The 25,809-nt window shown below is 40.9% G+C and overlaps 1 protein-coding gene across 12 annotated transcripts in view; it reads right to left on the reverse strand.

Moving 5' to 3' along the window:
* BICD1 (BICD cargo adaptor 1) overlaps positions 1-25,809 on the reverse strand; it is a 280,206-nt gene that overhangs the window by 115,273 nt on the left and 139,124 nt on the right. Inside the window, exon 3 of one of the 12 annotated variants that reach the window (XM_055095760.2) lies at positions 18,417-18,613. The exons of the other annotated variants lie outside the window; for them this stretch is intronic. Coding sequence (XP_054951735.1) covers positions 18,560-18,613 — 54 coding nt within the window. The 3' untranslated portion in view covers positions 18,417-18,559. Of the gene's footprint in view, positions 1-18,416; positions 18,614-25,809 lie in introns of those variants that run through there. 12 annotated transcript variants of the gene reach the window in all.

Here is a 25,809-nt window from a genome sequence, read left to right on the forward strand (position 1 = left end):
TGCTGGCACCATGGAACCATGAGCGTACTGGGGACTGTCAGTACATAACAGAAGTCAAACCTCAGAGCCAGGGTTCTGGGGCAGGGCTCTAATTCCCACAAGGAGGAATGGTTTCTTACTAGAATGTGACTGAGGTATTATTCATTAACTTCGTGCTCATTCTAAATTTTTTTTTTTTTTTTTTTTTTTGAGACAGAGTCTCATTCTATTGCCCAGGCTAGAGTGCGGTGACGCGATCTTGGCTCACTGCAACCTCCATCTCCTGGGTTCAAGTGATTCTTCTGCCTCAGCCTCCCGAGTAGCTGGGATTATAGGCATGCACCACCACGCCTGGCTAATTTTTTATATTTTTGGTAGAGACAGGGTTTCACCATGTTGGCCAGGCTGGTCTCGAACTCCTGACCTCAAGTGATCCACCCGCCTTGGCCTCCCAAAGTGCTGAGGCTCATTCTAAATTCTATCTTAGCTGTCATTATCTTCCATTTGAGACCATGCATTTTGCCAAAATAACTTTTAGATGATGCGGTTTAAGATGATTTTTTGGCAGTTTGCTTTTAGATGATGTTGTGGCAGCTCACATGAAGGAGTTTCCAAGAGTTAGGTCCTAATTAAAGAGGAAATGAATTTTTAGAATGTGGCCTGTTATCATATTTCCAGCACTATTACTGATAGTCACTATATTGAAAAGGAAACCCCCTGTTACATAATTGACAATGACCACATTTTAGTAAAATTTGAAATTTCCAAAAAATATAATTTCTAGTGTTTCTAAGACAAGAAAATTCTCCAGTAGATACAATGCATCTTTCTGATGAAATGACTCCCGTTCCCCTCCTTCCACCATTGCTGCAGGTTTCTATTAAAATAGACAGTCTATGTATGATAGAACTACAGGGCTATGACCTAGGAAGAGGAAGTGACTGCACAGAAATGACCTAAATAGAAATCGTGTCTGTGCTTAGATGAGGAAGTCTGTATATATCACTATTAAAAGTTTAAACAAATTTGTGAGAAGCAATGAAAGTCTCTATAGACTATGGATATAAAAATGGATGCACAAATAAATGGAGAGAGATGACACGCTTATTCATCATGCTGCCTAACAAGCCGTGAGACAGATGTGTAATTGGGGCAGAGAACAGTGTACATTCTTTATACTTTAGAATTCTCTTCTCCATTCTAATTTATGTAAGCTGGAAGTGAAGACAGAAGAGTCTGTTCTTGAGTTAAACTGCCGACCAAGACTGAAAATTTGTCCAGCAGAAGCTCTTCAACACAGAAAAATTATACTCTAATTTTCTTTTCTTTTTGTCTTTTTTTTTTTTTTTTTTTGAGACAGGATCTCGCTGTGTCACCTAGGCTGAATGCAGTGGCATGATTATAGCTCACTGTAACCGCGAACTCTTGGGCTCAAGGGATTGATCATCCTGCCTCAGCTTCCCAAGTAGCTGAGACTACAGGCATGCGACACTGTGCCTAATTTTTACTTTTTTTTTTTTTCTGTAGAAACGGGGTCTCACTATGTTTCCCAGGCTGATCTTAAAATCTTGGCCTCAAGGGATCCTCCCGCCTCAGCCTCCCAAAGTTCTGGGATTACAGGTGTGAGCCATCGTGCCCAGCCCTGTAATTCTTAACAAAAGAACCAACTGAATTGATGTGAAAGTCTTAGTTTATAGTTACCTTATACATTTTTCTCCTTTAACCAAGACATTCACATGGGAACTGCTTCTAGCCATGATGAAGTAAGAAAGGACTTAGCTTTTTATTGTGAGCAATTAGAGAAGTGAACGAAGTACAGGAAGCAGCTGTTTTCAGACTGAACACGAGGCCTTGTAAGACTAATCTCTGTTAGAGGGGAAACAGATGAGATGAGCATGAGAAATACCTGGGCCTTCTGCTTGGAGGCAATGTATAAACTGCAAGTGCAAGAAGGGGAAACCCAGAGACCCCAGAGGCCTAGTGGAGGTAAGGAGAGGGGGCTCTGAGTTCAGAAGGCTAAGGCAGCTGGAAGTTGCAGAGTAGAATTCTGGAAAGGAGCGACCAGCGCAGAAAAATAACTCCAGGAATCTGCATAAGGATTTGCTTAAGCCCTTTCTGTGTACAAGGTCGCACATGCCTATTCTGCAAAACATCATGCAAAATGCAGCAGTTACAAAGAAACAGGACAAGGTCTCTGCCTCTTAGGGGCTAAAATATAGTGAAGAATTTCACACTGGTAATAATTTCCTTTTTGCTCTGACATCTTAAAAGTTCTATTTAGGCTGGGCATGGTGGCTTACACCTGTAATCCCAGCATTTTGGGAGGCCAAGGTAGGTGGATCACTTGAGGTTAGGAGTTTGAGACCAGCCTGGCCAACAATGGTGAAACCCCATCTCTACTAAAAATACAAAAATTAGGCGGGTGTGGTGGCACGTGCCTGTAGTCCCAGCTACTCAGGAGGCTGAGGCAGGAGAATTGCTTGAACCCAGGAGGCAGAGGTTGCAGTGAGCTGACATCATGCCACTGCACTCCAGCCTGGGCGACACAGCAAGACACTGTCTTAAAAAAAAAAAATTCTATTTAATTTCTAAAAACATTTTTTACTGTAACAAATGTTAGAATGTTATCAATTCTATATGTATTTTTTATGGAGAAGGTATTGTAAACATATAGCCATTCATTCATTCCTTTTAGTAGTTCAACAAATACTCACTGAGTGCATACAATATGCAAGAAATTGTGTAGATGCCGGGATTTTAAAAAGGATAGGATGTTGCCTCTTCCTCAGAGTTTATAATTTAGTTGAGGAGATATACTTAAGAGCTAATAACAATATTTAAGATTTATTGAATCCTTACATGCAAGTAATGTTCTAAGTATTTAATACATAATAATTCATTTACTCCTCACAACAGCATTGTGAGATAGGTATTAATATCACAATTTTATAGACAAATAAATTGAAGCACACAGAGATTATGTAAATTTGCTTAATGATTTGCATTCTGTAAGTGGCAGAGCCAGGATCTGAAGCCTTGCAATCTGACTCTAAAACAGCTGCTATTAAATATTAGTGTATGGTGCTTTAAAAAATGAACTACTCTACTTGCAGATGTTTTGTGGTAAAAAAAATTTTAAAGAATTTTTTAATGAACTACTACTCATCAAGCATTTATTGGAGGCTCTACCCATGCAAAGCACTCTGCTAGACAGCAAGACTTAAATACGTGTAGAACAATCCCTCGCTTCAAGAAAACTATAGTCTGCATATGATTAACTTAAAATGATTATTATGGATTAATATTTGAAAACATCCATAATATATCACATGACTCCTGCAGGAAAAATATGCATTCTGAGTCTCAATTTACTTATGAATGAACTTTTGGAGTACTTTATTGCCAGGTGAGAACTGGCTCTATGATGTGTTGCAAATAATTATTTAGCATGCATTCTTTTATTTGTTAATACTTGAAACATGTTCTCACATTCTTTTCTGTAATACTTTTTTTTTTTTTCTTTTTGGGATGGAGTCTCACTGTCACCCAGGCTGGAGTGCAGTGGCGTGATCTTGGCTCACTGCAACCTCTGCCTCCCAGGCTCAACCAGTTCTCTGCCTCAGCCTCCCGAGTAGCTGGGATTACAGGTGCCCACCACCACACCCGGCCAATTTTTGTATTTTTAGTACAGGCAGGGTTTCACCATCTTGGCGAGAGTGGTCTTGAACTACTGACCTCGTGATCCACCCGCCTCGGCCTCCCAAAGTGCTGGGATTATAGGCGTGAGCCACCAGGCCTGGCCTTTTCTTATTTTAAAATGTTCACCAATCATGAAATAGAAGTCCTTTGGTGCTGTATGGTCACCCATTATCTCAGTTTCCTAGGGCTGCTGTTATAAATTACCACAAACTTAGTGGCTTTTTTGTTTGATTTTGAGACTGGCTCTCACTCTGTTGCCCAGGCTGGAGTGCAGTGGCCAGATCATAGCTCACTACAGCCTTGGCTGCCCGGGCTCAGGTGATCCTCTTTCCGAAGTAGCTGGGACTACAGGCTTGCACCACCACACCTGGCTAATTTTTTTTTTTTTCAATAGAGACGCGATTTCACCATGTTGGCCAGGCTGGTCTCAAACTCCTGAGCTCAAGTGATCCGCCCACCTTGGCCTTTCAAAGTGCTGGGATTACAGGCGTGAGCCACCACTCACAGCCTAAATTTGGTGGTTTAAACAGCAGAGTTTGTTCTCTCACAGTTCTGGAGGCCAGACACTTGAAATTAAGGTGCTGGCAGGGGCCATGCACCTTCAGAAGGCTCCTGCTTCTGGTGCCCCTGGCATTCCTTGTCTTATGGCAGCAGAACTCCAATCTCTGTCTCTGTCTTCACATGGCCACCTTCTCCTTTGCTGTCTCTTATAAGGATACTTGTCATTGGCTTTAAGGCTCACTGTAACCCAGGAGATGGACTCATCTCTAGATCCTTATCTTAATTACATTGGCAAAGACCCTTATTCCAAATAAGTCACATTCTGAGGGACCAAGGGTTAGTATGTGTGGAGCTCTGTGGTGTATCTTTTGGGGGCCACTATGCAATCTATTATACTCACCTTATTTATTCTTATTTTTTGTCATTTTGCTAATGTGAAGGGTGGCAGGTGTCTGAAAGGAACGGATGGCGAAGACATCAGGGAGGGACTTGCTAGTACCAGGGATGGGGCTGGAGAAGGAAATGGGAGACTGAATAGGGAAAGCAGGAAGTAGAAGACTCAGATTATAGAGTAGCCAAGGACTCTCCAATTTCAGGCTCAGATGTAGACACAAGATCAAGAGTAGAGTGGCCAAAAAAAGAGACAGAATTAAGAAAAAGCCAACGTCAAGGCAATGGGGAGGATTTGAAGACAGTGCTCACGGATTCTGGTAATGAGCTGCATTTGCACTGTGATAAAAGTTTAAGGGCATTTATAGGTAATGCACATAAAGCATATAACAAGCATAAATAACCTTGTTATATAAACCCACGACTTAAAATGGGGTCACGTTTAATAGTAACAACCCATATATTACTGGGTCTTGCCCCTGTCAGGTACTGTAACATCTCTATCCAAGTATGCACTCACCTCACCCCACAATTATTTCTGAGAGCTCCCATGAGTTGTCCTCCTGGACTCACAAACATGGCCTGTCAAGGCATTCGCCATTTCCTTCCTCTCCTGCTTCAACCCTTTCTGGTAAAATCCACTTTTGGGTCTCTGCTGCCCCCTAACTGGCACAAGGGGTCTCACTACTGTCTCTGATGGCCCCAGTGAGCCCCTTTCTGCCAAGTTCCACCAGGCCTTGCTACCTGATTTTGCTGGGTACACCTGCTGCCAACACCACTTGAGTAGTAGAATCTCTTCCAGGAAACACCACCACAAAGGTGGTGGAATCCTCCAGCATCAAAACGGCACTGGTCCTCAAAATGCAATTCACTGAATTCCATGAAAATGTGACAATACGGTTTTCCTACCCTATAACATCACCTTTTTCCACTGGAGTTTATAGCAATGCTGCTTGTGTCTTAGTGGGCGGCAGACTTTCACTTATTGTCTTCACATCCCCATACACTGTCCCTACAATGTGATGCAGACATCCACTCTATATGCATACGAACACCAGTGAGAGCCCACAAAGACCTGAGCAGAAGGGCCAACAAGCACTAAGCCGGAACAGCCCTAGGGCAATTGATGAATTTCTGGGTCAAGGGAAGAAAAGAAGAAATAGGAAGGGTAAAACACAGGAAGAGGTAATTACTATTCATCGTCTGTGCATCTAGGAGAAATTTTTGTAAGTTTTGGATGAGTTCCCTAGCACAGGGTGTGGCACATGGGTCATCCATAAGTATTTGTTAAATGATCAGTGAGATGGAGGAATCAATCCTGTGAAATCATGAGCTTGGGCCTCCTTCGGTAACAAAGTCCCCATGACCATCCTCATCATCTGAGAACTCTCCTTCCTGTACAACAGGACTCACTTTCATTTGCCCTTAATTGCCTAGCCCAGTCAGGAATCTGAGATTCTCCGAATCAGTGGCATATTCGCCTACAAGGCTATTTTTATTGAAATAGGAAATCAGACAAGGGAAAAGTCAGCGGGGAAACTGCCAGATATTCAAGCAGTTTAAGTTTTAAGACCCTTGGGCAAAACCAGTAATTGCCCAGGTTTAAGCGAAGGGAAGCAGATGCTGCTCACCCACACAGTGAATTGTCCTGAAACCCTAAAGGGCTTAGACAGGAATCCAGGCTAGAAAACTAACCAATAGCATTTAGCGGAGAAACAGACAAGTAACATGATAGACAACCATGTTTTCAACCTATGGGCTATGACCCAGAAGTGGTTTGTGAAATCAATTTAGGGAGTTGATTCCAGCATTAAAAAAAAAAAAAAGTACTAGAATACAATAGGATAGAATAGAACAGACAATTTCAATGAGTAATGGTAAGCATTGTTTCCTTGATGTATTTTACTTTGGAATGTGTATGTATATGCATATCTATACCTATATATGAATGCAGACACACACACATGCATGCGAGTCCTTGGTAGCAATGTAAAATGTATTGTTTATTGTGAGCTATGTAAAACATGTTTGAAAGGCACTGCTGCAGAGAAGACAGGCAGATACAGTCATGGAAAACCAGAGAGTGCACATCCCACCAGAAGGGCAGCTACAACTCAGTTCCAAATGATTCTTGCTATAGCTTAGGATTTCCGAAAGAAGCCAGAAATCTGCATCTTTGTTAAATGTCATAATTTTTAAACGTTGGCAACCAGTTCAACAAAACAAAAGAAAAAAAGTGAGGCTGGGCGTGGTGGCTCATGCCTGTAATCCCAACACTTTGGGAGGCGGAGGCGGGTGGATCATCTGAGGTGGGGAGTTCGAGACCAGCCTGACCAACATGAAGAAATCCTGTCTCTACTAAAAATACAAAAATTAGCTGGGTGTGGTGGCGCATGCCTGTAATCCCAGCTACTTGGGAGGCTGAGGCAGGAGAATCACTTGAACCCGGGAGGCAGAGGTTGTGGTGAGCCAAGATCAAGCCATTGCATTCCAGCCTGGGCAATAAGAGCGAAACTCCATCTCAAAAAAAAAAAAAAATGTGTAGTGTATATATATGTGTTGAAAACAGCCCACAGACACACAGCTTGTTTTCTCTATCCTAGAGTAATACTCTTATAAGCCTACTCTGCAGAAAGATGTTACTGATCATTCTCTTGTTCACAAATATTGACTGCCTCTTCCTACAAGCCCTTGCCTTTAGATTATATAATCCACTCACTAACATCAGTCTTGGACATCTGATCTCCTTTGGCCAATGAAATGTGAGTGTAAATGAAGTGTGTGCCACTTCTGAGCCAAAGCTCTAAGAACTTGTGTGTGGCCCATTGTGTTGCCATCTCTCTTTTCTCTCTGCCTGGAGACCAGCAATGCCCCATATTGAGGCTGTCCCTTCACAGAAGCTGCCAGAATGATGCTGATGTGGAGCAGACCCACTGACTGCTGGAAATAGACATGCAGCAAGAACAAGAGTTAAACCTTGCCTTAAGCTACTGAGATTCTCAAGTCATGTGTCACTGTTAAGATAACCAAGCCTCAGTCCACTGATACATTGCTTTACATAGATCGTAATCAATCTATGTATTGTAAAGTAATTTTTCCAATAATCCTTTATTTATTTGTGGGTGGAGGATTACCCAGGTGCCAAGGCAAGAAACTGAAGGCACAAACTGTTTCAGTATAATAAAGAAAACAGTTAGAATAAGAATAGTTATAATACAAGTTAGATATAGAGATGATCGTGGACATTATTAATCATTAACTTTTAATATTACTCTTTGTTGTGTTACTAATATAACCAAGGAATAACGGCGGGTATAGGGTCAGGTGCTGAAGGGACATTGTGAGAAGTGACCAAGAAGGCAAGAGGTGAGCCCTCTCTTACGCCCACATAAGGGCCACTTGAGGGCTCCCTGGTCAAGCAGTAATGCCAGTGCCTGGGAAAGCACCTGTTACTTAGCAGACTGTGAAAGGGAGTCTTCCTTTCCTTGGAGGACTCAGGGAACACTCTACTCCACCAGCTTCTTGTGGGAGGTTGGATATTATCCATTCCTGCCCGCAGTCATCTGGAGGCTTAAACCCCTCCCTGTGGTGCTGTGCTTCAGTGGTCACGCTCCTTGTCCACTTTCATGTTCCTCCCGTACTCCTGGTTCCTCTTTGAAGTTGTTAGAAGATAGTGGTAGAAGAAATAGTGAAAGTCTTAAAGTCTTTGATCTTTCTGATAAGTGCATAGAAGAAAATGCTGATGTATGCTGTCTTCCCTCTCTGCTTCAGCTACCTATAAGGGAAGGGCCCCCTGTCCTATGATCACGTGACTTGCTTGACCTTATCAATCACTTGGATGACTCACCCTCCTTACCCTGCCCCGTTGTCTTGTATACGATAAATATCAGCACGCCCAACCATTCGGGGCCATTACTGGTCTCTGTGTCTTGGTGGTAGTGGTCCCCCGGGCCCAGCGGTCTTCTCTTTATCTCTTTGTCTTGTGTCTTTATTTCTTAGATCTCTCGTCTCCACACATGGAGAGAACACCCGGTAAGCCCCATAGGTCTGGACCCTATATTTATTACTTTAAAATAATAGCATATCAAATGACCAACAGACATATTAAAAGGTCTTCGATTTCATTAGTCATAAGGAAAATACAAGTTGAAACCATAGTACAATATCACTATACACTCACTAGAGTGACTAAAATGAAAATGCATCAAAATGAACTAAAATACTGAAATGAAAGTTTTGAAATGAAATATAAAATGAAAATGAAAGTAAGTATTGAAATGAAAAAATACCAAATGTTGGTGAAGCTGTGGAGTAAGCAAACCCTCACATATTGGGCCTGTCTACTGGTACAACCACTATGGAAAATTGTTTGGCAGTCTCTACTAAAGCTGAACAAGCATACTCTGCTGCAATTCTACCTCTAGGCATATAATAAACAGAAATGCTCATATACATGCTCCAAAATACATGAACAAGGATGTTCATAGTAGCTCTTTCATAATAGCTAACTATCTGAAACTGAAACGTCAAATGACAACAGAATGGAAAAATTAAATGTAGTATATTCACACAATGAAATATATGTATACACACATACATGTATCATCTATATATTATATATATTGAGAACAAAATGAACTGTGGCCACATGCAACCACTTGAATAAATTGCAAAAACATAAGGTTCCATTGTATAACCATATTTACTGTAATTCATTCTATTTACTGTGGATAGTAATTTCCGTTGTTTTTAGTTTTCTCTGTTACAAACAGTGCTGCTGTGAGTTTTGTTGTCTACATCTTCTGACTCAAAAGTGCAAGGCTTTCTAGGGTTCATACCTCCAACTGGAATTGCTAGATCTTAGGATCTATACATCTTTAGCTTTACTAGATAAGGCCAAACAGTTTTTCAAGATGGTTGTACCAAATTACATGCCTACTCTCAATGTTTGAGAGTTCCTGTTGACTACCATCTTGACCAACATTTGATATTATCCATACCTTTCTAAAGTCTTTGAAGTCTCCAAAGAGATATGGAGGCTTGATAAAATGCTACATAAGTTCTTACAATCACTAGATCTATAGTGAGCAATACAAATAACATATTTTATATTCCAGAACAAATATAATTTTATATGTATATACTTTTACTTCCCTAACAAAATGTCCAACCTTTTCTCCACATTTTTGAAATTTCTGAAAAATTTGCATTTCTGATCCTAGTGATGCTTTAAAAAGATTTTTTTTTTTTTTTTTTTTTTGAGATGGAGTCTTCCTCTGTCACCAGGCTGGAGTGCAGTGGTGCCATCTCTGCTCACTGCAACCTCCGCCTCCCCGGTTCAGGCAATTCTTCTGCCTCAGCCTCCCAAGTAACTGGGACTACAGGCACCTGCCACCATGCCCAGCTAATTTTTGTATTTTTAGCAGAGACGTGGTTTCACCATGTTAGCCAGGATGGTCTTGATCTCTTGAACTTGTGATCCGCCCGCCTTGGCCTCTCAAAGTGCTGGTATTACAGGCGTGAGCCACTACACCCAGCCAGAAAAGATTTTATATCATTAAAAAGAAATTAAGTGCTTATTTGTGTCTGATGATGAACTGCATAATTAGATACTGCAATTTGTTAATATTATTCAATAAAATCAAACTAACATTGAATGAGAATCTGTTCATGTCAGTGTTTATTTCGTGTAATGCTCATAACTTCCTTTTTACAGATAAAAAACAAAAGATAAGAGAAGTGTTGAATCCACAGTGACACAGCCAATTGGTGGCTGGGTCAGAATACAAACCAGGGTCTGTCTGATTACCAAACAACTTTATCTTCATTAGTCATCACTGTCTCTTTTTACAATTTTCCTTCTTATCTATTATTTATTCAATTTTTCAAAATAAAAAAACTTTCCTTTATCATTTTCTAAAAGAGAAATCTTTCTGGCTTTAAAACCTGAAGCTCAACAAAACTGGGTAAATCTCAGCTCTATCACTTTCCTGTGTGTGGCCTTTGGCAGGTGAGTTGACCTCCTTAAGGTTCGGTTTTATGATCTGACCCAAAGTGGGGATGATAATCATATGTATATCAGAGGATGGCTGTGAGGGTTAAATTAGATAAATAATGGCAAAGGGCAGGGCGTAGTGGCTCACACCTGTAATCCCAGCATTTTTGAAGGTCAAAGCAGGAGGACTGCTTGAAGCCAGAAGTTCGAGACCAGCCTGGGCAACATAGCAAAAACCCGTCTCAAAAAATTAAAAAATTAGCTGGGCATGGTAGTGCATGGCTGTAGTCCTGCCTACTCAGGAGGCTGAGACAGGAGGATTGCTTGAGCCCAGGGGGTCAAGGTTGCAGTGAGCTATGATTGTACCACTGCACTCCAGCCTGGGCCACAGAGTGAGACCCTACCTCTAAAAGAATAAAAAATAAAATAACAATAATTATAATAATGGCAAAGACTTAGCATAGTGCCTTGCAAATAGTAAGTGTTCAATATCTGCTCTATTGATAAATTAATAAGAATTAATTAATAATATTATCATTAATATGCTCTATTATTAATGTCGAGTCAACATTGATTAAGGGTAATATTTTAATACGCCTGGCTGCACTACTGATCTTTGTGTCTTCATATCCAGCAAAGCATCTGGCACAGGCCAGCTGGCCAAGGGAGTAATTCTGATTGGGTATCAGGGATGTCCTATGAAAGATGACACTTAAGTGAGACCTGAATGATGAGAATGAGCCAGCTATCTGGGGCAAAGCACCACAAGGAGAATGAACAGCCAGAGCAAAGGCCCTAAGGGAGAAAGTAGCAGCACGCAGGCCAGTGTGGCTGGAGCAGTGTGAGAGGTAAGCAGGTGCCTGATCACAGCCTTGCAGAACATGGTAGAAACTTTGGGTGGTTTCTCCAAGTTCCATGCCTCATCATTAGAAGATTTTTAAGCCAGTGAGTAATATGGCATAAACAAGGAATATCTGTAGAATAAATGAGCATTTTTAAAGGTTCACATTAGCAGTATGCCTCTACTACCTTAAGAGGTAAGATTTTGGCATGGATAGGGCTTTTTCAACCTCTGTCCAGATGACTGGCACATGGTGGCTGTTATGAACTGAATGTTTGAGTTCCCCCAAACTCCTATGTTGAAGCCCCAGTTCCCAATGTGATGGTAATTGGAGATAGGGCCTTTGGGAAGTAAATGGGATTGGATGAGGCTATGAGGCTGGGGGATGATGGGATCAGTGGTCTGATGGAATCAGTGCCTTTATATGAAGAGACATCAGCGAATCTGTCTTGTTGTCTCTTTCTCTCCATGCAAGCACAGAGGAAAAGTCACGTGAGGACGCAGCAAGAAGGTGGCTGTCACAAGCAGGAAGAGGGCCCTCAGCAGGAACCAAATCAGCAGAGACCTCGATCTTAGACCTCTCAGACTCCAGGACTGTGAGAAATCAATTTCTGTTGTTTGGGCCACCTGGTCTGTGATATTTTGTTATGGCAGCCCAAGCAGACTAATACAGTGGCCAAGATCTTGTCCAAGAAGAATGAATGAATCTCATGAAAACACTGAATGCATCTTACTTAATGCTTCTGCTTTGGGAGAAAAAATGCCTCTCGAGCTCAGGGAGAACAAAACAGACTAATTAAACAAGGAGAATAGTAAAGGAAATTGCTTTTTAAGCAAGGTTATATATTGGTTCATTGCTCATTTCTAATTGCACCAGAGGGAAACTAGATAATAGTAGTCACTAAATTCCAGAAGACTTGGCCCAAATTTCCTTCATCTAATTCAAAGGCTCGATTCAGCAAGGGGCAGATGATGCGACTGTCCCAATTGAATGAGACAGTGACCACACAATGTGCTGCTCTTGACACAGCATGCTGAACAGAGGAGGAAAGATCTTGGGGAAGGTCACGTTTTTATTTATGTGCTTGTGCTGCCTATGGATTTCTAAATAGATGTTACAAGTGATTATGTCAAAACGTGGTACCTGTTAAGAGATTTAAATTTTCTATTTTGCTAATTCAGCAAATATTCACTGAGCACCTACGAATGCTAGAGCCTACTCTGGAAGCTTGGGATACAGCAGTGAATATGGTAGGTGGGGTATGGCAGTGAATATAGCAGGTGGGGTATGGCAGTGAATATGACAGGTGGGGTACAGCAGTGAATATGACAGGTGAAACACAGCAGTGAATATGGCAGGTGGGATATGGCAGTGATTATGGCAGGTGGGATTCAGCAGTGAATATGAGAACTGAAACATAGCAGTGAATATGGCAGGTGGGATACGGCAGTGAATATGACAGGTGGGATACAAAAGTGATTATGGCATGTGGGATTCAGCAGTGATTATGGCAGGTGGGATACAGCAGTGATTATGGCAGGTGGGATATGGCAGTGAATATGGCAGGTGGGATACGGCAGTGAATATGGCAGGTGGGACATGGCAGTGAATATGACAGGTGGGATATGGCAGTGAATATGGCAGGTGGGATTTGGAAGTGAATATGACAGGTGGGATATGGCAGTGAATATGGCAGGTGGGATTTGGAAGTGAATATGACAGGTGAAACATGGCAGTGATTACGGCAGGTGGGATTTGGAAGTGAATATGACAGGTGGAATATGGCAGTGACTATGGCAAGTGGGATTCAGCAGTGAATATGACAGGTGGGATATGGGCAGTGATTATGGCAGGTGGGATATGGCAGTGAATATGACAGGTGGAATATGGCAGTGATTATGGCAAGTGGGATTCAGCAGTGAATATGACAGGTGGGATACAGCAGTGATTATGGCAGGTGGGATTTGCCAGTGAATATGGCAGGTGGGATATGGGCAGTGATTATGGCAGGTGGGATATGGCAGTGAATATGGCAGGTGGGAATATGGGCAGTGATTATGGCAGGTGGGATACGGCAGTGAATATGACAGGTGAAACACGGCAGTGAATATGACAGGTGGGATATGGCAGTGAATACGGCAGGTGGGATATGGGCAGTGATTATGGCAGGTAGGATACGGCAGTGAATATGACAGGTGGGATATGGCAGTGAATACAGCAGGTGGGATATGGCAGTGAATATGACATGTGGAATATGGCAGTGATTATGGCAAGTGGGATTCGGCAGTGAATATGACAAGTGGGATACAGCAGTAATTATGGCAGGTGGGATTTGGCAGTGAATATGACAGGTGAAACACGGCAGTGAATATGACAGGTGGGATACAGCAGTGATTATGGCAGGTGGGATTTGGCAATGAATATGGCAGGTGGGATATGGGCAGTGATTATGGCAGGTGGGATACCGCAATGAATGTGGCAGGTGGGATACGGCAGTGATTATGACAGGTGGGATTCGGCAGTGAATATGACAGGTGGGATACGGGCAGTGATTATGACATGTGGGATACAGCAGTAAATATGACAGGTGGGATACAGCAGTGATTATGACAGGTGGGATACAGCAGTGATTATGACAGGTGGGATACGGCAGTGATTATGGCAGGTGGGATACGGCAGTGATTATGGCAGGTGAGATACGGCAATGATTATGGCAGGTGGGATACGGCAGTGATTATGGCAGGTGGGATTTGGTAGTGAATATGACAGGTGAGATACAGCAGTGAATATGACAGGTGTGGTTCCAGTCCACAAGAGCTTGTATTGCAATTAGAGGGAAACAGAAAATAAAACAAATCTAGGAAATGTCACATAGTGAAAAATGTTAAAAATAAAACAGAAGTGTGCTAGAGAGTGACTAAGGAATTATTTCTGTCATTATTTACTTACTATTTGTGATGAATAAGCATTAATTGGAAGCTTAATATTCACCTCTGCTTTCTTTTTCTTCTTAAAAGAGGAAACAGTCTGATCACTTTTACTATAAAAATAAAAAAATAAGAATCCGCGGCCTTTCTTGAGCTCTTATCATCAAATTAAATTTGTATATTTTGAGTCCTTTTGAAAGGGAAAATGGAAAATGCTGTTAGAGAAGTCCAGTGGGGCATTAAAGTCAAACGATGAGTCAGATTTGGAAAGTAAGCATTTTGAAAGCTGGGACCAGGTTTTCCTCAAGTCTGCATCTTGCATAGCAACTAGCATAATTCCTGGCATTATTAATAATGTAACAGAAAAAAGGGCCAATATATTAACAAGCAGCAATTCAAAGAAAAAGGAATCCAAATGGCTAACAAACATAGTAAGACGCTGGCTGGGCATGATGACTCACACCTGTAATCCTAACACTTTGGGAGGCCAAGGCGGGCCGACTGCTTGAGCCCAGGAGTTCAAGACCAGCCTGGGCAACATGGCAAAACCCAGTCTCTACAAAAAATGCAAAAATTACCTGGGTGCGGTGGTGTGCACCTGTAGTCCCAGCTACTCAGGAGGCTGAAGTGGGAGAATCCTCTGCCTTCCATATGAACCCAGGAGGCAGAGGTTGCAATGAGCCTTGATCATGCCACTGCACTCCAGCCGGGATGACAGAGTAAGACCCTGTCTCAAAAACAAAAACAAAAAACGAAAGAAAACAAAAGTAATCAAACAACAACAAAACGATAGTAAAATGCTAAAACCAACTGTGTAGCATCCTATAGGAGACATATCATGACTACAAGATTAATGATAGCTATAAGGCATTCACAAGCTCTCACAGGACTGACACTATGTGCCACTTAGCAGCATGAGGCCACCTGGCCTGGGGATTTCCAAGCTGGCCCAGGGATTTCCAGGACATAAGGCCACCTCATCACGGATGCAAATCTCGTAAACCTTTAACAAAGCTTACCCTTATAAGACTAGCTTAACCTCCTCTTATGAAAGAAACGCCTGGTAATTGACTGAACTAAATGCAGGTAGAAGAAACGGGAAGAATCTCCCAAACTCTGAGAACAGTCTCCAGATGGAGACCCTCCTGGACAGGCAGTCAGTCATCTGACCTCTGATTGAATCTGGCCCATGCCACCCACCTGCTCCCACTATCCGACTTGTAAGACCACTGCTAAAATAAATAGCTTGAACATCAGATGGTGTTGAAGTCACATCTTTGATGTGAATCGGACTGAAGGGAAGTTGCTTCTAGGGAAACTGGTTCGCTAGGACCATCGAAAACCTCCAAACATGGCAAATTTATAACTAAAGTGAAACGAAGTAAAAAGAGAAGTTATATATATAATATATACAAGATATATAATATATATAAAATATATAGTATATATTATATAATATATATAAAGTATATAGTATATATTATATAATATATATAAAGTATATATTATATATAATTTATATAATATATAATATATATTTATTATAAATATATTATATAAATATATAATATATAATATTTATTATAAATATATATTATATAAATATATAATATATAATATTTATTATAAATATATATTTATAAATATATAATATATATTTATAAATATATAATATATGATATTTATTATAAACATATATTATATAATATTTATTATAAATATATATTTATAATAAATATATAATATTATAAATATATTATATATATAGTGGTAAAGTTTTAAAAGTTTTGTAAAAAAAACAAACTCCCGAGCGCCCCAAAACCGTGTGGAAATATGAACTCTTACTCATCACTGGAGGGAAAGATAATAGATGTCTTTTGAGAAGGCAATTTAAAAAGAAGTATCAAAAGTGTAAATGTACATCCTGCTTTACCTGGAAACTACACCAAGAACAACTTATCCCATGGATCTGTTTGTCAAAATGCATAAATATGAAAGTATAAAGATATTATTTATGATGCAATTTATGAAAATAAAAACTTGAAAATAAACCAAGACTCCATTAACACAGGGAGCTGGACACATAACATCTGGTGCATCCATACAGTAGAACAGTATGTAGGTGTATATAAAAGAATGGAGAGTTCTAGAAAATATACAATTAGGTGATAAAAATCAAGGAGCATTAAACATTTCTGAAACAATATATGAGTGTTAATAGTGGGGTCTAGAACGTGAGAAGGGCAAGGAAAAGGATTCTTCCCTAGAGCCTCCAGGAAGAAACCAGTCCTGCTGATGCCTTAATTTTTCACCCAGTGAGACGCATTTCAGACTGCTGAGCTACACAACTATGAGATGGATTCGTGTTGCTTTAAGCCACAAAGTTTGTGGTAATTTGTTACAGCAAACTAATTTAAGTATTTACTTCTATAGCATGGGACTGGAGGTTGAGGTAGTGAGGAGGAAGATTTTATTTTTATGTCATTCCTATTTCACTTAAATATTTTAACATATGCATATATAACTTAAAAATATATATAAGAACAACAAGAAGATATTTTTAATTGGCATTTTAAAGAAGTACAATTCCCTTTGTAATGGCAAACTTTAAGGATAATTTTCTATTATAGTCAGAAAATAATGAGGTAAACATTAGAAAAATAAAATTCCAAAAGGAGAAAATTTTATATAGGTTCTAACTCACTCAAAAGAACTAGGACCTAAGCTTATGATTTCATCCTTATACTTCTTCTTTTTTTTGATACAGGGTCTCACTGTGTCACCCTGGCTAGAGTGAAGTGAGTGGTATGATCACAGCTCACCGCAGCCTCGACCTCCTTGGGCTCAGGCGATCCTCCCACCTTAGCCTCCCAAGTAGCTGGGACTATAGGCACATGCCACCACATCTGGCTAATTTTTGTATTTTTTTTTTTGTAGAGACAGGATTTATCCATGTTGTCTAGGCTGGTCTTGAACTCGTAGGCTCAAATGATCCGCCCACCTCAGCCTCCCAAAGTGCTAGGATTACAGGCATGAGCCACTGCACCTGGCTTCATCCTTACACTTCCATATGGTGGCCTCAATTTACTGAGAATATGTCTGTATGTAATAAAGATTAAAATAACACAATTTTGAAAAGTAGGTGGATACCTAATGAGAGGCAAAAATAAAACAAAACAAGATAAAACCTGTCTCATTTTTCATCCCTGAGCATTCAATGTCTGCCACCACTGTCCCATCACTACCTCTTTCAATTAACTGGATGATAAATGTGCATTACGAATTGCATGATATTTTCTAGATAGCCATCCTATTATAGCACAGTGCACTAATAATAAAAATATACAACGTTTAATGAGCAGTATGTATCCCAGGCACCATTCTAATTATTTTCTATTAATCGCATTTTATCCTCACAATAACCCCACTGAGGTAGGTATTATCATCATCTCCATTTCTTTGAGGCACAAAGGAGTTACCTGCCCAAGGTCCACACAGCTAATACATGAGGAGACCCAGATTGGAACGGAAACAGTGTAACTGCAGAATGGCCCATCTCAACCACTTAATCTTGTACTGAATACAGTTGAGAAAGTTTAACTCAACGTCTAAACAGAATTTCTTTGTGATGAACGTGGTGTAGGACAAGCTTTAGTTTTGGCAGTCCTTTCAGCATTGCAGATCTAGGGTGCTGGAATTAACATAATAATATGCTTCTTGTCTTTTCATTCCAACAGTTCAGCCTCTCCACCATACAGCTTTCCCAACATCCTTTCTTTTGTCTCCTATTTGAGCTCAAAATGATCTGGTATGCCAACCCCAGAAGCATTTATGATCAAATCCCTTTTATTTCCTTTTCAAGCCTCTGTTCTAGGACCTGTGCTTCAGCATTCCTGGGAACCAAAGTCATGCTGCAATAAAATCACTTGCAAATTGTTGGCATTATCAAATCATATTGGAAGACACTTGCACAAAAGAATGAACAAAATATAATAATGGAACAACTTTGGCATACTGCTGCTAATTAACGAAATACGTTTTAAAATACTAAAAAAAAAAAAAGAGAGAGAGAAAAGAAAACTCCATCTGAAGGAGTCCTGAAGCCCTTAGTGATCTCCAGGAAGACACTCCCGAACCCAGAGCATTTTAACTTAGGCTCCATGTGAATGGTTTCAGGACACCTGGGAAACACAAGAATCCTCCCCTTACAGCCATAATGATCTGTATCACCTTCCTCCATGAAAATCAGATCTGGAGTTCTCTTCTCTCTTGTTTACATTCTAGGTGAGGGGGAAAAGAGACAAGGAAAGACATATTCACAGACAAACTAATAAATTACTTTGAAGTACATTTATCCATTATTAATGACAGTATAGTGGTATAATTAAGCTATTTCAAATAACTCATATATAAGAACACGTTCTGTTGTAAAGAGATCCCTGTACACCTTGGGCTTCTTGTGATTTAAGGCCCAGCCTCACTTTTCCATCCCATATCTGCTCCCTAGGGCACCACAGAGTTTGTTTCTTCAAATCTTTTTTTTCTTGCCAGCTATTGCTATACTCTACCCTACCCACCTGAAGTTCCTTTCCCTAAAGACTGGTGCTGTATAATACACAGTGTAAGAAGTTAGCCAGCTTGCTTTAGGCAGACAGTAAGGGAAGGGTCCCTGGAGAACCTCCAACCCGCCCCACAAATGCTTACACCAGATATTTTGTGCAGATGTGGGAACTTGCACAGGGGGCTTGCCTAAACATGCCCGCAGTGGAAAATTCCATTCCTTAACACATGTGCAGTAAGGGAAGTAAATCAATATGGAGTGGCTCACCCTAAGGGCCCACATGCGCACTGGAAGGATGGGGTGGAGCCGCCAGGAATTTGTGCCTTAAGCACAGTATTCAACTGTGAAGGGGGCAGCCAGCAACCTGCTTTTCCAGACCCCCCTCTTTGCTGAGAGCTTTCCTTTTGCTTAATAAATTCTACTCTACTCACCCTCTGGTGTCCACGTGCCTAATTCCTCCTGGTTGTGAGACAAGAACCTGAACCTAGCTGAGCTAAAGAGCCAAAATCCTGCATCTTGGGCTCCCCAGCTTCCCAGTTCTCCCCACCCTCTTCTAACTTAGAGTTCTTAAAATCAGCACAAGAGTCTGTTTTACATTTTAATGTTTCATCTATATGCATAATAAGGAAGCAGATCTCACTGCTCAAGGACTTCATTTTTGCAATTATCCCTCCCACCTCTCTCCTTCATCAATTTCTCCTTCTTTAAGGATCATCAGTTTAAAATATACATCTCAACATAAACTACCACTGTAGCAGAAACCAACAACAAAACAAAATGAAAATAATGGTACCCCATCCCTCTGCTGCCTTTCACAGCAAAATCCTGATATGAACTGTTGATTCTTGCCATCTCTGTTTCTCCACATTTGCTCTTCAGCCTACTCTCATCAGACCTTGGTTCCTATCACCTCAGGGAAACTCTCCTGCCAAGTCATCAGCAACCTCCATCTTGCCAAATCCAGTAATTAATTCTTAGCTTCATTTTACTCACACAGTTCTGCATTTCTTCCTTTTGGAAAGACATTTTTCTCTAGGATTCTAGGTGACTGCTCTAGGAGACAGAGGTCTTCTTGGGTTTTTGTTTTTTTTGTTTGTTTGTTTGTTTGTTTGATGGAGTCTCGCTCTGTCACTCAGGCTGGAGTGCAATGGTGCGATCTCGGCTCACTGCAACCTCCACCTCCCAGGTTCAAGCAATTCTCCTGCCTCAGCCTCCCGAATACTTGGGATTACAGGCGCGCACCACCACGTGGCTAATTTTTGTATTTTTAGTAGAGACGGGGTTTCACCATGTTGGTCAGGCTGGTCTTGAACTCCTGACCTCAGGTGATCTGCCTGCCTTGGCCTCCCAAAGTGCTGGGATTACAGGCGTGAGCCACCACACTCAGCCTTCTTTTTTTTTTTTTTTTTTTTTTTTGAGACAGTCTTGCTCTGTTGCCCAGGCTGGTGTGCAGTGGTGCAATCTCGGCTCACTGCAACCTCTGCCTCACAGTTCAACCAATTTTCCTGCCTCAGCCTCCTGAGTAGCTGGGACTACTGGCTAGAGTGAAGTGAGTGTGCACCACCACACCCAGCTAATTTTTGTATTTTTAGCAGAGACAGGGTTTCTCCATATTGTCCAGGCTGGTCTTGAACTCCTGACCTCGAGTGATCTGCCCACCTCGGCCTCCCAAAGTGCTGGGATTACAGGTGTGAGCCACCATGCCCGGCCCAACAGAGGTCTTTAATGGTTTCTCCTTTTCTCTACCTGCTTCTGTACACCAGAGTGTCTGAGGCTGGATCTTCAGATGTATTCTCGTCATTCCTTAGGTTATCTCCTCCAAGCCCATGGCTTAAAATGTCATCTATTCACTGATGACTCCCAAATTTCTTTCTCTAGCCCAGCCTCTACCCTGAGCCCAGACTTGTGTATCCAATTACCTACTTGTCTTCACCACTTGAAGGTCTAATAGGCATTTTTTTTTTTTTTTTTTGATACAGGGTCTCGCTCTGTCATCCAGAGCGAAACCCAGAGCGAGTCTGTTACCATGACTCAAGTGATCCTCCCACCTCAGCCTCCCTAGTAGCTGGGACTACAGGCACACACCACCATACCGGGCTAATTTTTGTATTTTTTGTAGAAACAAGGTTTTGCTGTGTTGCCCAGGCTGGTCTCAAACTCCTGAACTCAAGGGATCCACCCACCTCAGTCTCCCAAAGTTCTAGATTACAGATGTGAGCCACGGTGCCTGGCCATAACAGGCATCTTGAACTAAACATGATCAAAACAGAACTCTTGATGTCATACTCCCCACCCCCAAACCAACCCAGCTTCTCAATGAGGTCCCATTTTACAACATGACAGCACAGTACTATGTTTATGTCCATCTCACACACTTGACTGTAAGTTTCATGAGAGCAAGGGTTTTGTCTTGTTTTTTGCTGTATCTCTTGTGCCTACAGCAGTCTCTGGCAAAAAGACAGTGTTCAATGAATATTTGATGAATGCAGAATAGTGGGGCAAGGAAAGTAAAAACAATAAACACTGAAAATCTGCAAATAATCAAATAACTGTAAAGATGATTTTTTTTGAGACAAGGTCTCACTCTGTACTGAAGGATAGAGTTCATCGACACCATCACAGCTCACTGCAGCCTCAACCCCCCAGGCTCAAGCATTCCTCCTGCCTTAGCCTCCAAAGTAGTTGAGACTATAGGCACACGGCACCATGCCTGGCTAATTTTTAAAATTTTTGTAGAGATGGAGTCCTACTATGTTGTCCAGGCTGGTCTTTAATCACGGGCCTCAAGGGATCCTCCCACCTTGGCCACCCAAAGTGCTGGGATTACAAGTGTGAGCCACCATGCCTGGCCTCTTTTGTTTTTCTTTTTTTAATCAACTTTTTTTTTTTTTTTCCTGATGGGTTCTCACTATGTTCCCCAGGCTGTTCTCAAACTCCCAGTCACAAGTGATCCTCCCGCCTCAGCCTCCCAAGCAGCTGGGACTTCAGGCACACACCACTGGACCTGGCTATAATTCATATTTCTTGATAAGAAAAGTTGATGGATGCTTTTTCTTTCCAGATGTTAAAACTTGTTTTAACCCAATACGCAAATCTTTAAATATGCCTTTGGGTTTTTTTGCTCCAAGTTGTGATTTCATCCTTTTTCCTTTTTTTTTTTTTTTTTTTTTTTTGAGACAGAGTATCATTCTATCACCCAGGCTGTAGTGCAGTGACACGATCTCGGCTCACTGCAACCTCTGCCTCCTGGGTTCAAGCGATTCTCCCATCTCAGCCTCCCAAGTAGCTGGGACTACAGGTGTGCACCACCACACCTGGCTAATTTTTGTATTTTTAGTAGAGAAGGGGTTTCACTATGTTGGCCAGACTGGTCTCGAACTCCTGACCTCAGACAATCCGCCCACCTCAGCCTCCCAAAGTGTGGGATTACAGGCATGAGCCACCGTGCCCAGCTTATCCTTTTTCTTAAACTATGGTTAATTGGACACTTATCCTAGTAACTACTCTAAGAGCTTTGCATTACCTCATTTAATTCTCAAAGTAACACTATAGTGCAATATTATGCTCATCTAACAGATGAAGAAACTCAGGCAGAGAGAGGCACGTAACTTGTCAGGGCCATGATTCAAATCCAAGTCTCTCTGACTTCAGATCCCATGCCTTAATTGCTAAGCTATATGGCCTCCTTTGTTCCTGCTGATGATTTGGATTACATTCAATACACTGTTTGCTTTAGGAAAATCACTTGATCTTAGTCCTGGGCAAACAGCTTGTGTTCCAAATAACAGCAGATATCCTGACCAGGCCTCAAATAGTAACTTGAATTGAGCTTAAACTAAGCTCTTTGAGAATGGCGTGAACCTGGGAGGGGGAGCTTGCAGTGAGCTGAGATCGCGCCACTGCACTCCAGCCTGGGGGACAGAGCGAGACTCCGTCTCAAAAAAAAAAAAAAACAAAAAACAAAACGAAGCTCTTTGATTCCCAGCAAACAAGTAAAAAATAAAGCACATAGAGTTATATAATTCTAGTTATCTGATTTTTAAAATACTACTAGATATTCAAAAGAAATACATTTATTTGTTTACTATTATTTTGATCCCTATTATACAGATGAAAAAACTGAGGCTTGGAAAGATTATAAGATTCAGACAAGAGTCCATTGAAAATAAGTGGTGGGGCCTGATTCTGAGCCCAGGTCTTTGTCTTCAGAGTCCATATTTTAAAACATCATATTATATGGTTCAGAAGAGCTTGCATTTTAAAAAATAGCCTATGTCGGCCGGGCATGGTGGCTCACGCCTGTAATCCCAGCACTTTGGGAGGCCAAGGCAGGCAGATCACGAGATTAAGAAATTGAGATCATACTGGCCAACATGGTGAAACCCCATTTCTACTAAAAATACAAAAATTAGCTGGGCATGGTGGCACGTGCCTGTAGTCCCAGCTACTCAGGAGGCTGAGGCAGGAGAATCGCTTGAACCCAGGAGGTGGAGGTTGCAGTGAGCCGAGATCATGCCACTGCACTCCAGCCTGGCGACAGAGTGAGATTCCATCTCAAAAAAAAAAAAAAAAAAAATCCTATATCAAGAGAAAACTAAGACTTAAAAAAAAATGGAGAGATTTATGGATTACATGTAATTTGGGCTATGCCCCTTGTGTACCTGTCAGCTGGGTTTTTGATAGGAATAGAATAAGAAGTAGGCAATTGGAGGTAACTCCAGTTAATGACAGCCTGCCTCAAGTGCTGTGTGTTGCAGACTGAAGAGAGATTATATGTATTGGGTACCAGGCAAGCAGGTGGCAAGGCTGACATTCCATAAAAAATGATGAAAACCTTGCTATGATGATTTGATTGGATATAGGGGTCAGCTTATTTTCATAAGGGGAAAGGCAAAGAGAGACACAGGGTCAAATGGTCCTCAAGAAAAGCTCTGTCATACTGAGCACCTATTAGCAGCAAAAAACTAGACTGGAACGTTTTAGGCCTAGGTATTATTGGCTATCTTGTATACAAAAGAAACTTAGTATTGATTTTTTTCCAAGTCTCATTGTAAAAATAATTGTTTTCCACATTTCATTTCAGAAAATATCTATGAAAGACAATGATTTTAATTTTGAAATAGCAGATAAAGAATGAGTCTTCTTACCTATAAACAACTGAACTAATGATTTCTTAAATGCCACTGGTAAGTTTGAATAAGAAATAATTAATATGGATAAGAATGTAATATTTTTATTACAGGAGGGGTACCACACTGTAAATGGCACTGGGACATTTAGCCATTTAGGGGAAGATTTTTAATTTAAACTCTCTTGCTGTTCCACACATCAAACTAAATCTCATGTAGATGAACACATTGAAAGTATAAAAGCCACAAAAACAGGTAGAAATGAGTATTATATTTTTATAGTTTTGAGAAGAGTGAAGGGAAGGGGAAGGAGAGGGAAAGATATTCCCTGCTTAAAGGGCACTCTAAGGAATCTCCTAAGAAACAATCAGTAGATTTAAAAACAGGAACACTAAACCTTCAGGGTGTCAAGAGTAAAATAAATCAAAAGGAAAATAACAAACCAGTGGAAAGGATTTCTACTCATAGAAAACGATTAAGAAAATCAATAATTTTTTGGCACACACAAGTAGTAAAAACATTAAAACCTAACAAATGTGTAAAATTGATGAAATATAAATTTAAAAAGTCTTCTAACATTTGATCAATTATTTTTAATTATATTTCTGGATCAATAAATTTTAATTATATTTCTGGAATGCTATCCCTAAGAAATAACCCTGGCCAGACGCAGTTGCTCATGCCTGTAATCCTAGCACTTTGAGAGGCCAAAGCAGGCAGACCGCTTGAGCTCAGGAGTTTGGGACAAGCCTGGGCAACATGGCAAAACCCTGTCTCTACCAAAAATACAACAACAAAAAAATTAGCCAGGCATGGTGGGGCGTGCCTGTAATCCTAGCTACTTGGGAGGCTGAGATGGGAGGATCTCTTGAGCCTGGGAGGTGGAGGTTGCAGTGAGCCAAGATCGTACCACTGCACTCCGGCCTGGGCAAAGAGTGAGACCCTGTCTCAAAAAAAAAAAAAAAAAATCCTAAATACATTTAAAAAATATATGCAAACAGCAATGAAATAATAATACAATAGCTAACACTCACCCAGCCCTAACTCTGCACCAGGTACTATTTCAAGTATGTCACATGTAAGGACTCATTTAATCCTCACAACAGACCCTTGAGTTAGGAATTGTCATTATTCCCACTTAATAGCTAACAAGATTGAGGCCCAGAGAGGATAATTTACTTGCCTAAGGTTATTCAGCTAACATGTGCATAACCAGTGTTAAACCCTGGCAAATAAGAAAATGAATGCATTTGCAAAATCTGTGTATACTTAAAGGGCACTCTAAGGAATCTCATAAGAAACAATCAGTAGATTTAAAAACAGGAACACTAAACCTTTAGGGTGTCAAAGTAAAATAAAATCAAAGGGAAAATAAACCAGTGGAAAGGATTTCCACTTATAGAAAAGGATTAAGCTCTAAAAACAAAATCCAAAGCTTCTAACTTCAATTATTTGCAAAGTTTTAGGTAATAAACTTGTAAGAAATTATATTAAATTGTACTTAATACAATTTTTCTTTTGTGAATCTTTTTTTTTTTTCTTTTAAGACAGAGTCTCGCTCTGTCGGCCAGGCTAAAGTGCAGTGGCACGATCTCAGCTCACTGCAACGTCCGCCTCCTGGGGTCAGGCAATTCTCCTGCCTTGGCCTCCCTAGTAGCTGGGACTACAGGTGCCTGCCACCATGCCCAGCTAATTTTTTTTGTATTTTAGTAGAGACGGGTTTCACAATGTTGACCAGGCTGGTCTCGAACTCCTGACCTCAAGCGATCCACCTGCCTTGGCCTCC

The sequence above is a fragment of the Pan paniscus genome, chromosome 10, assembly GCF_029289425.2.
Source record: "Pan paniscus chromosome 10, NHGRI_mPanPan1-v2.0_pri, whole genome shotgun sequence".
Taxonomy (NCBI): domain Eukaryota; kingdom Metazoa; phylum Chordata; class Mammalia; order Primates; family Hominidae; genus Pan; species Pan paniscus.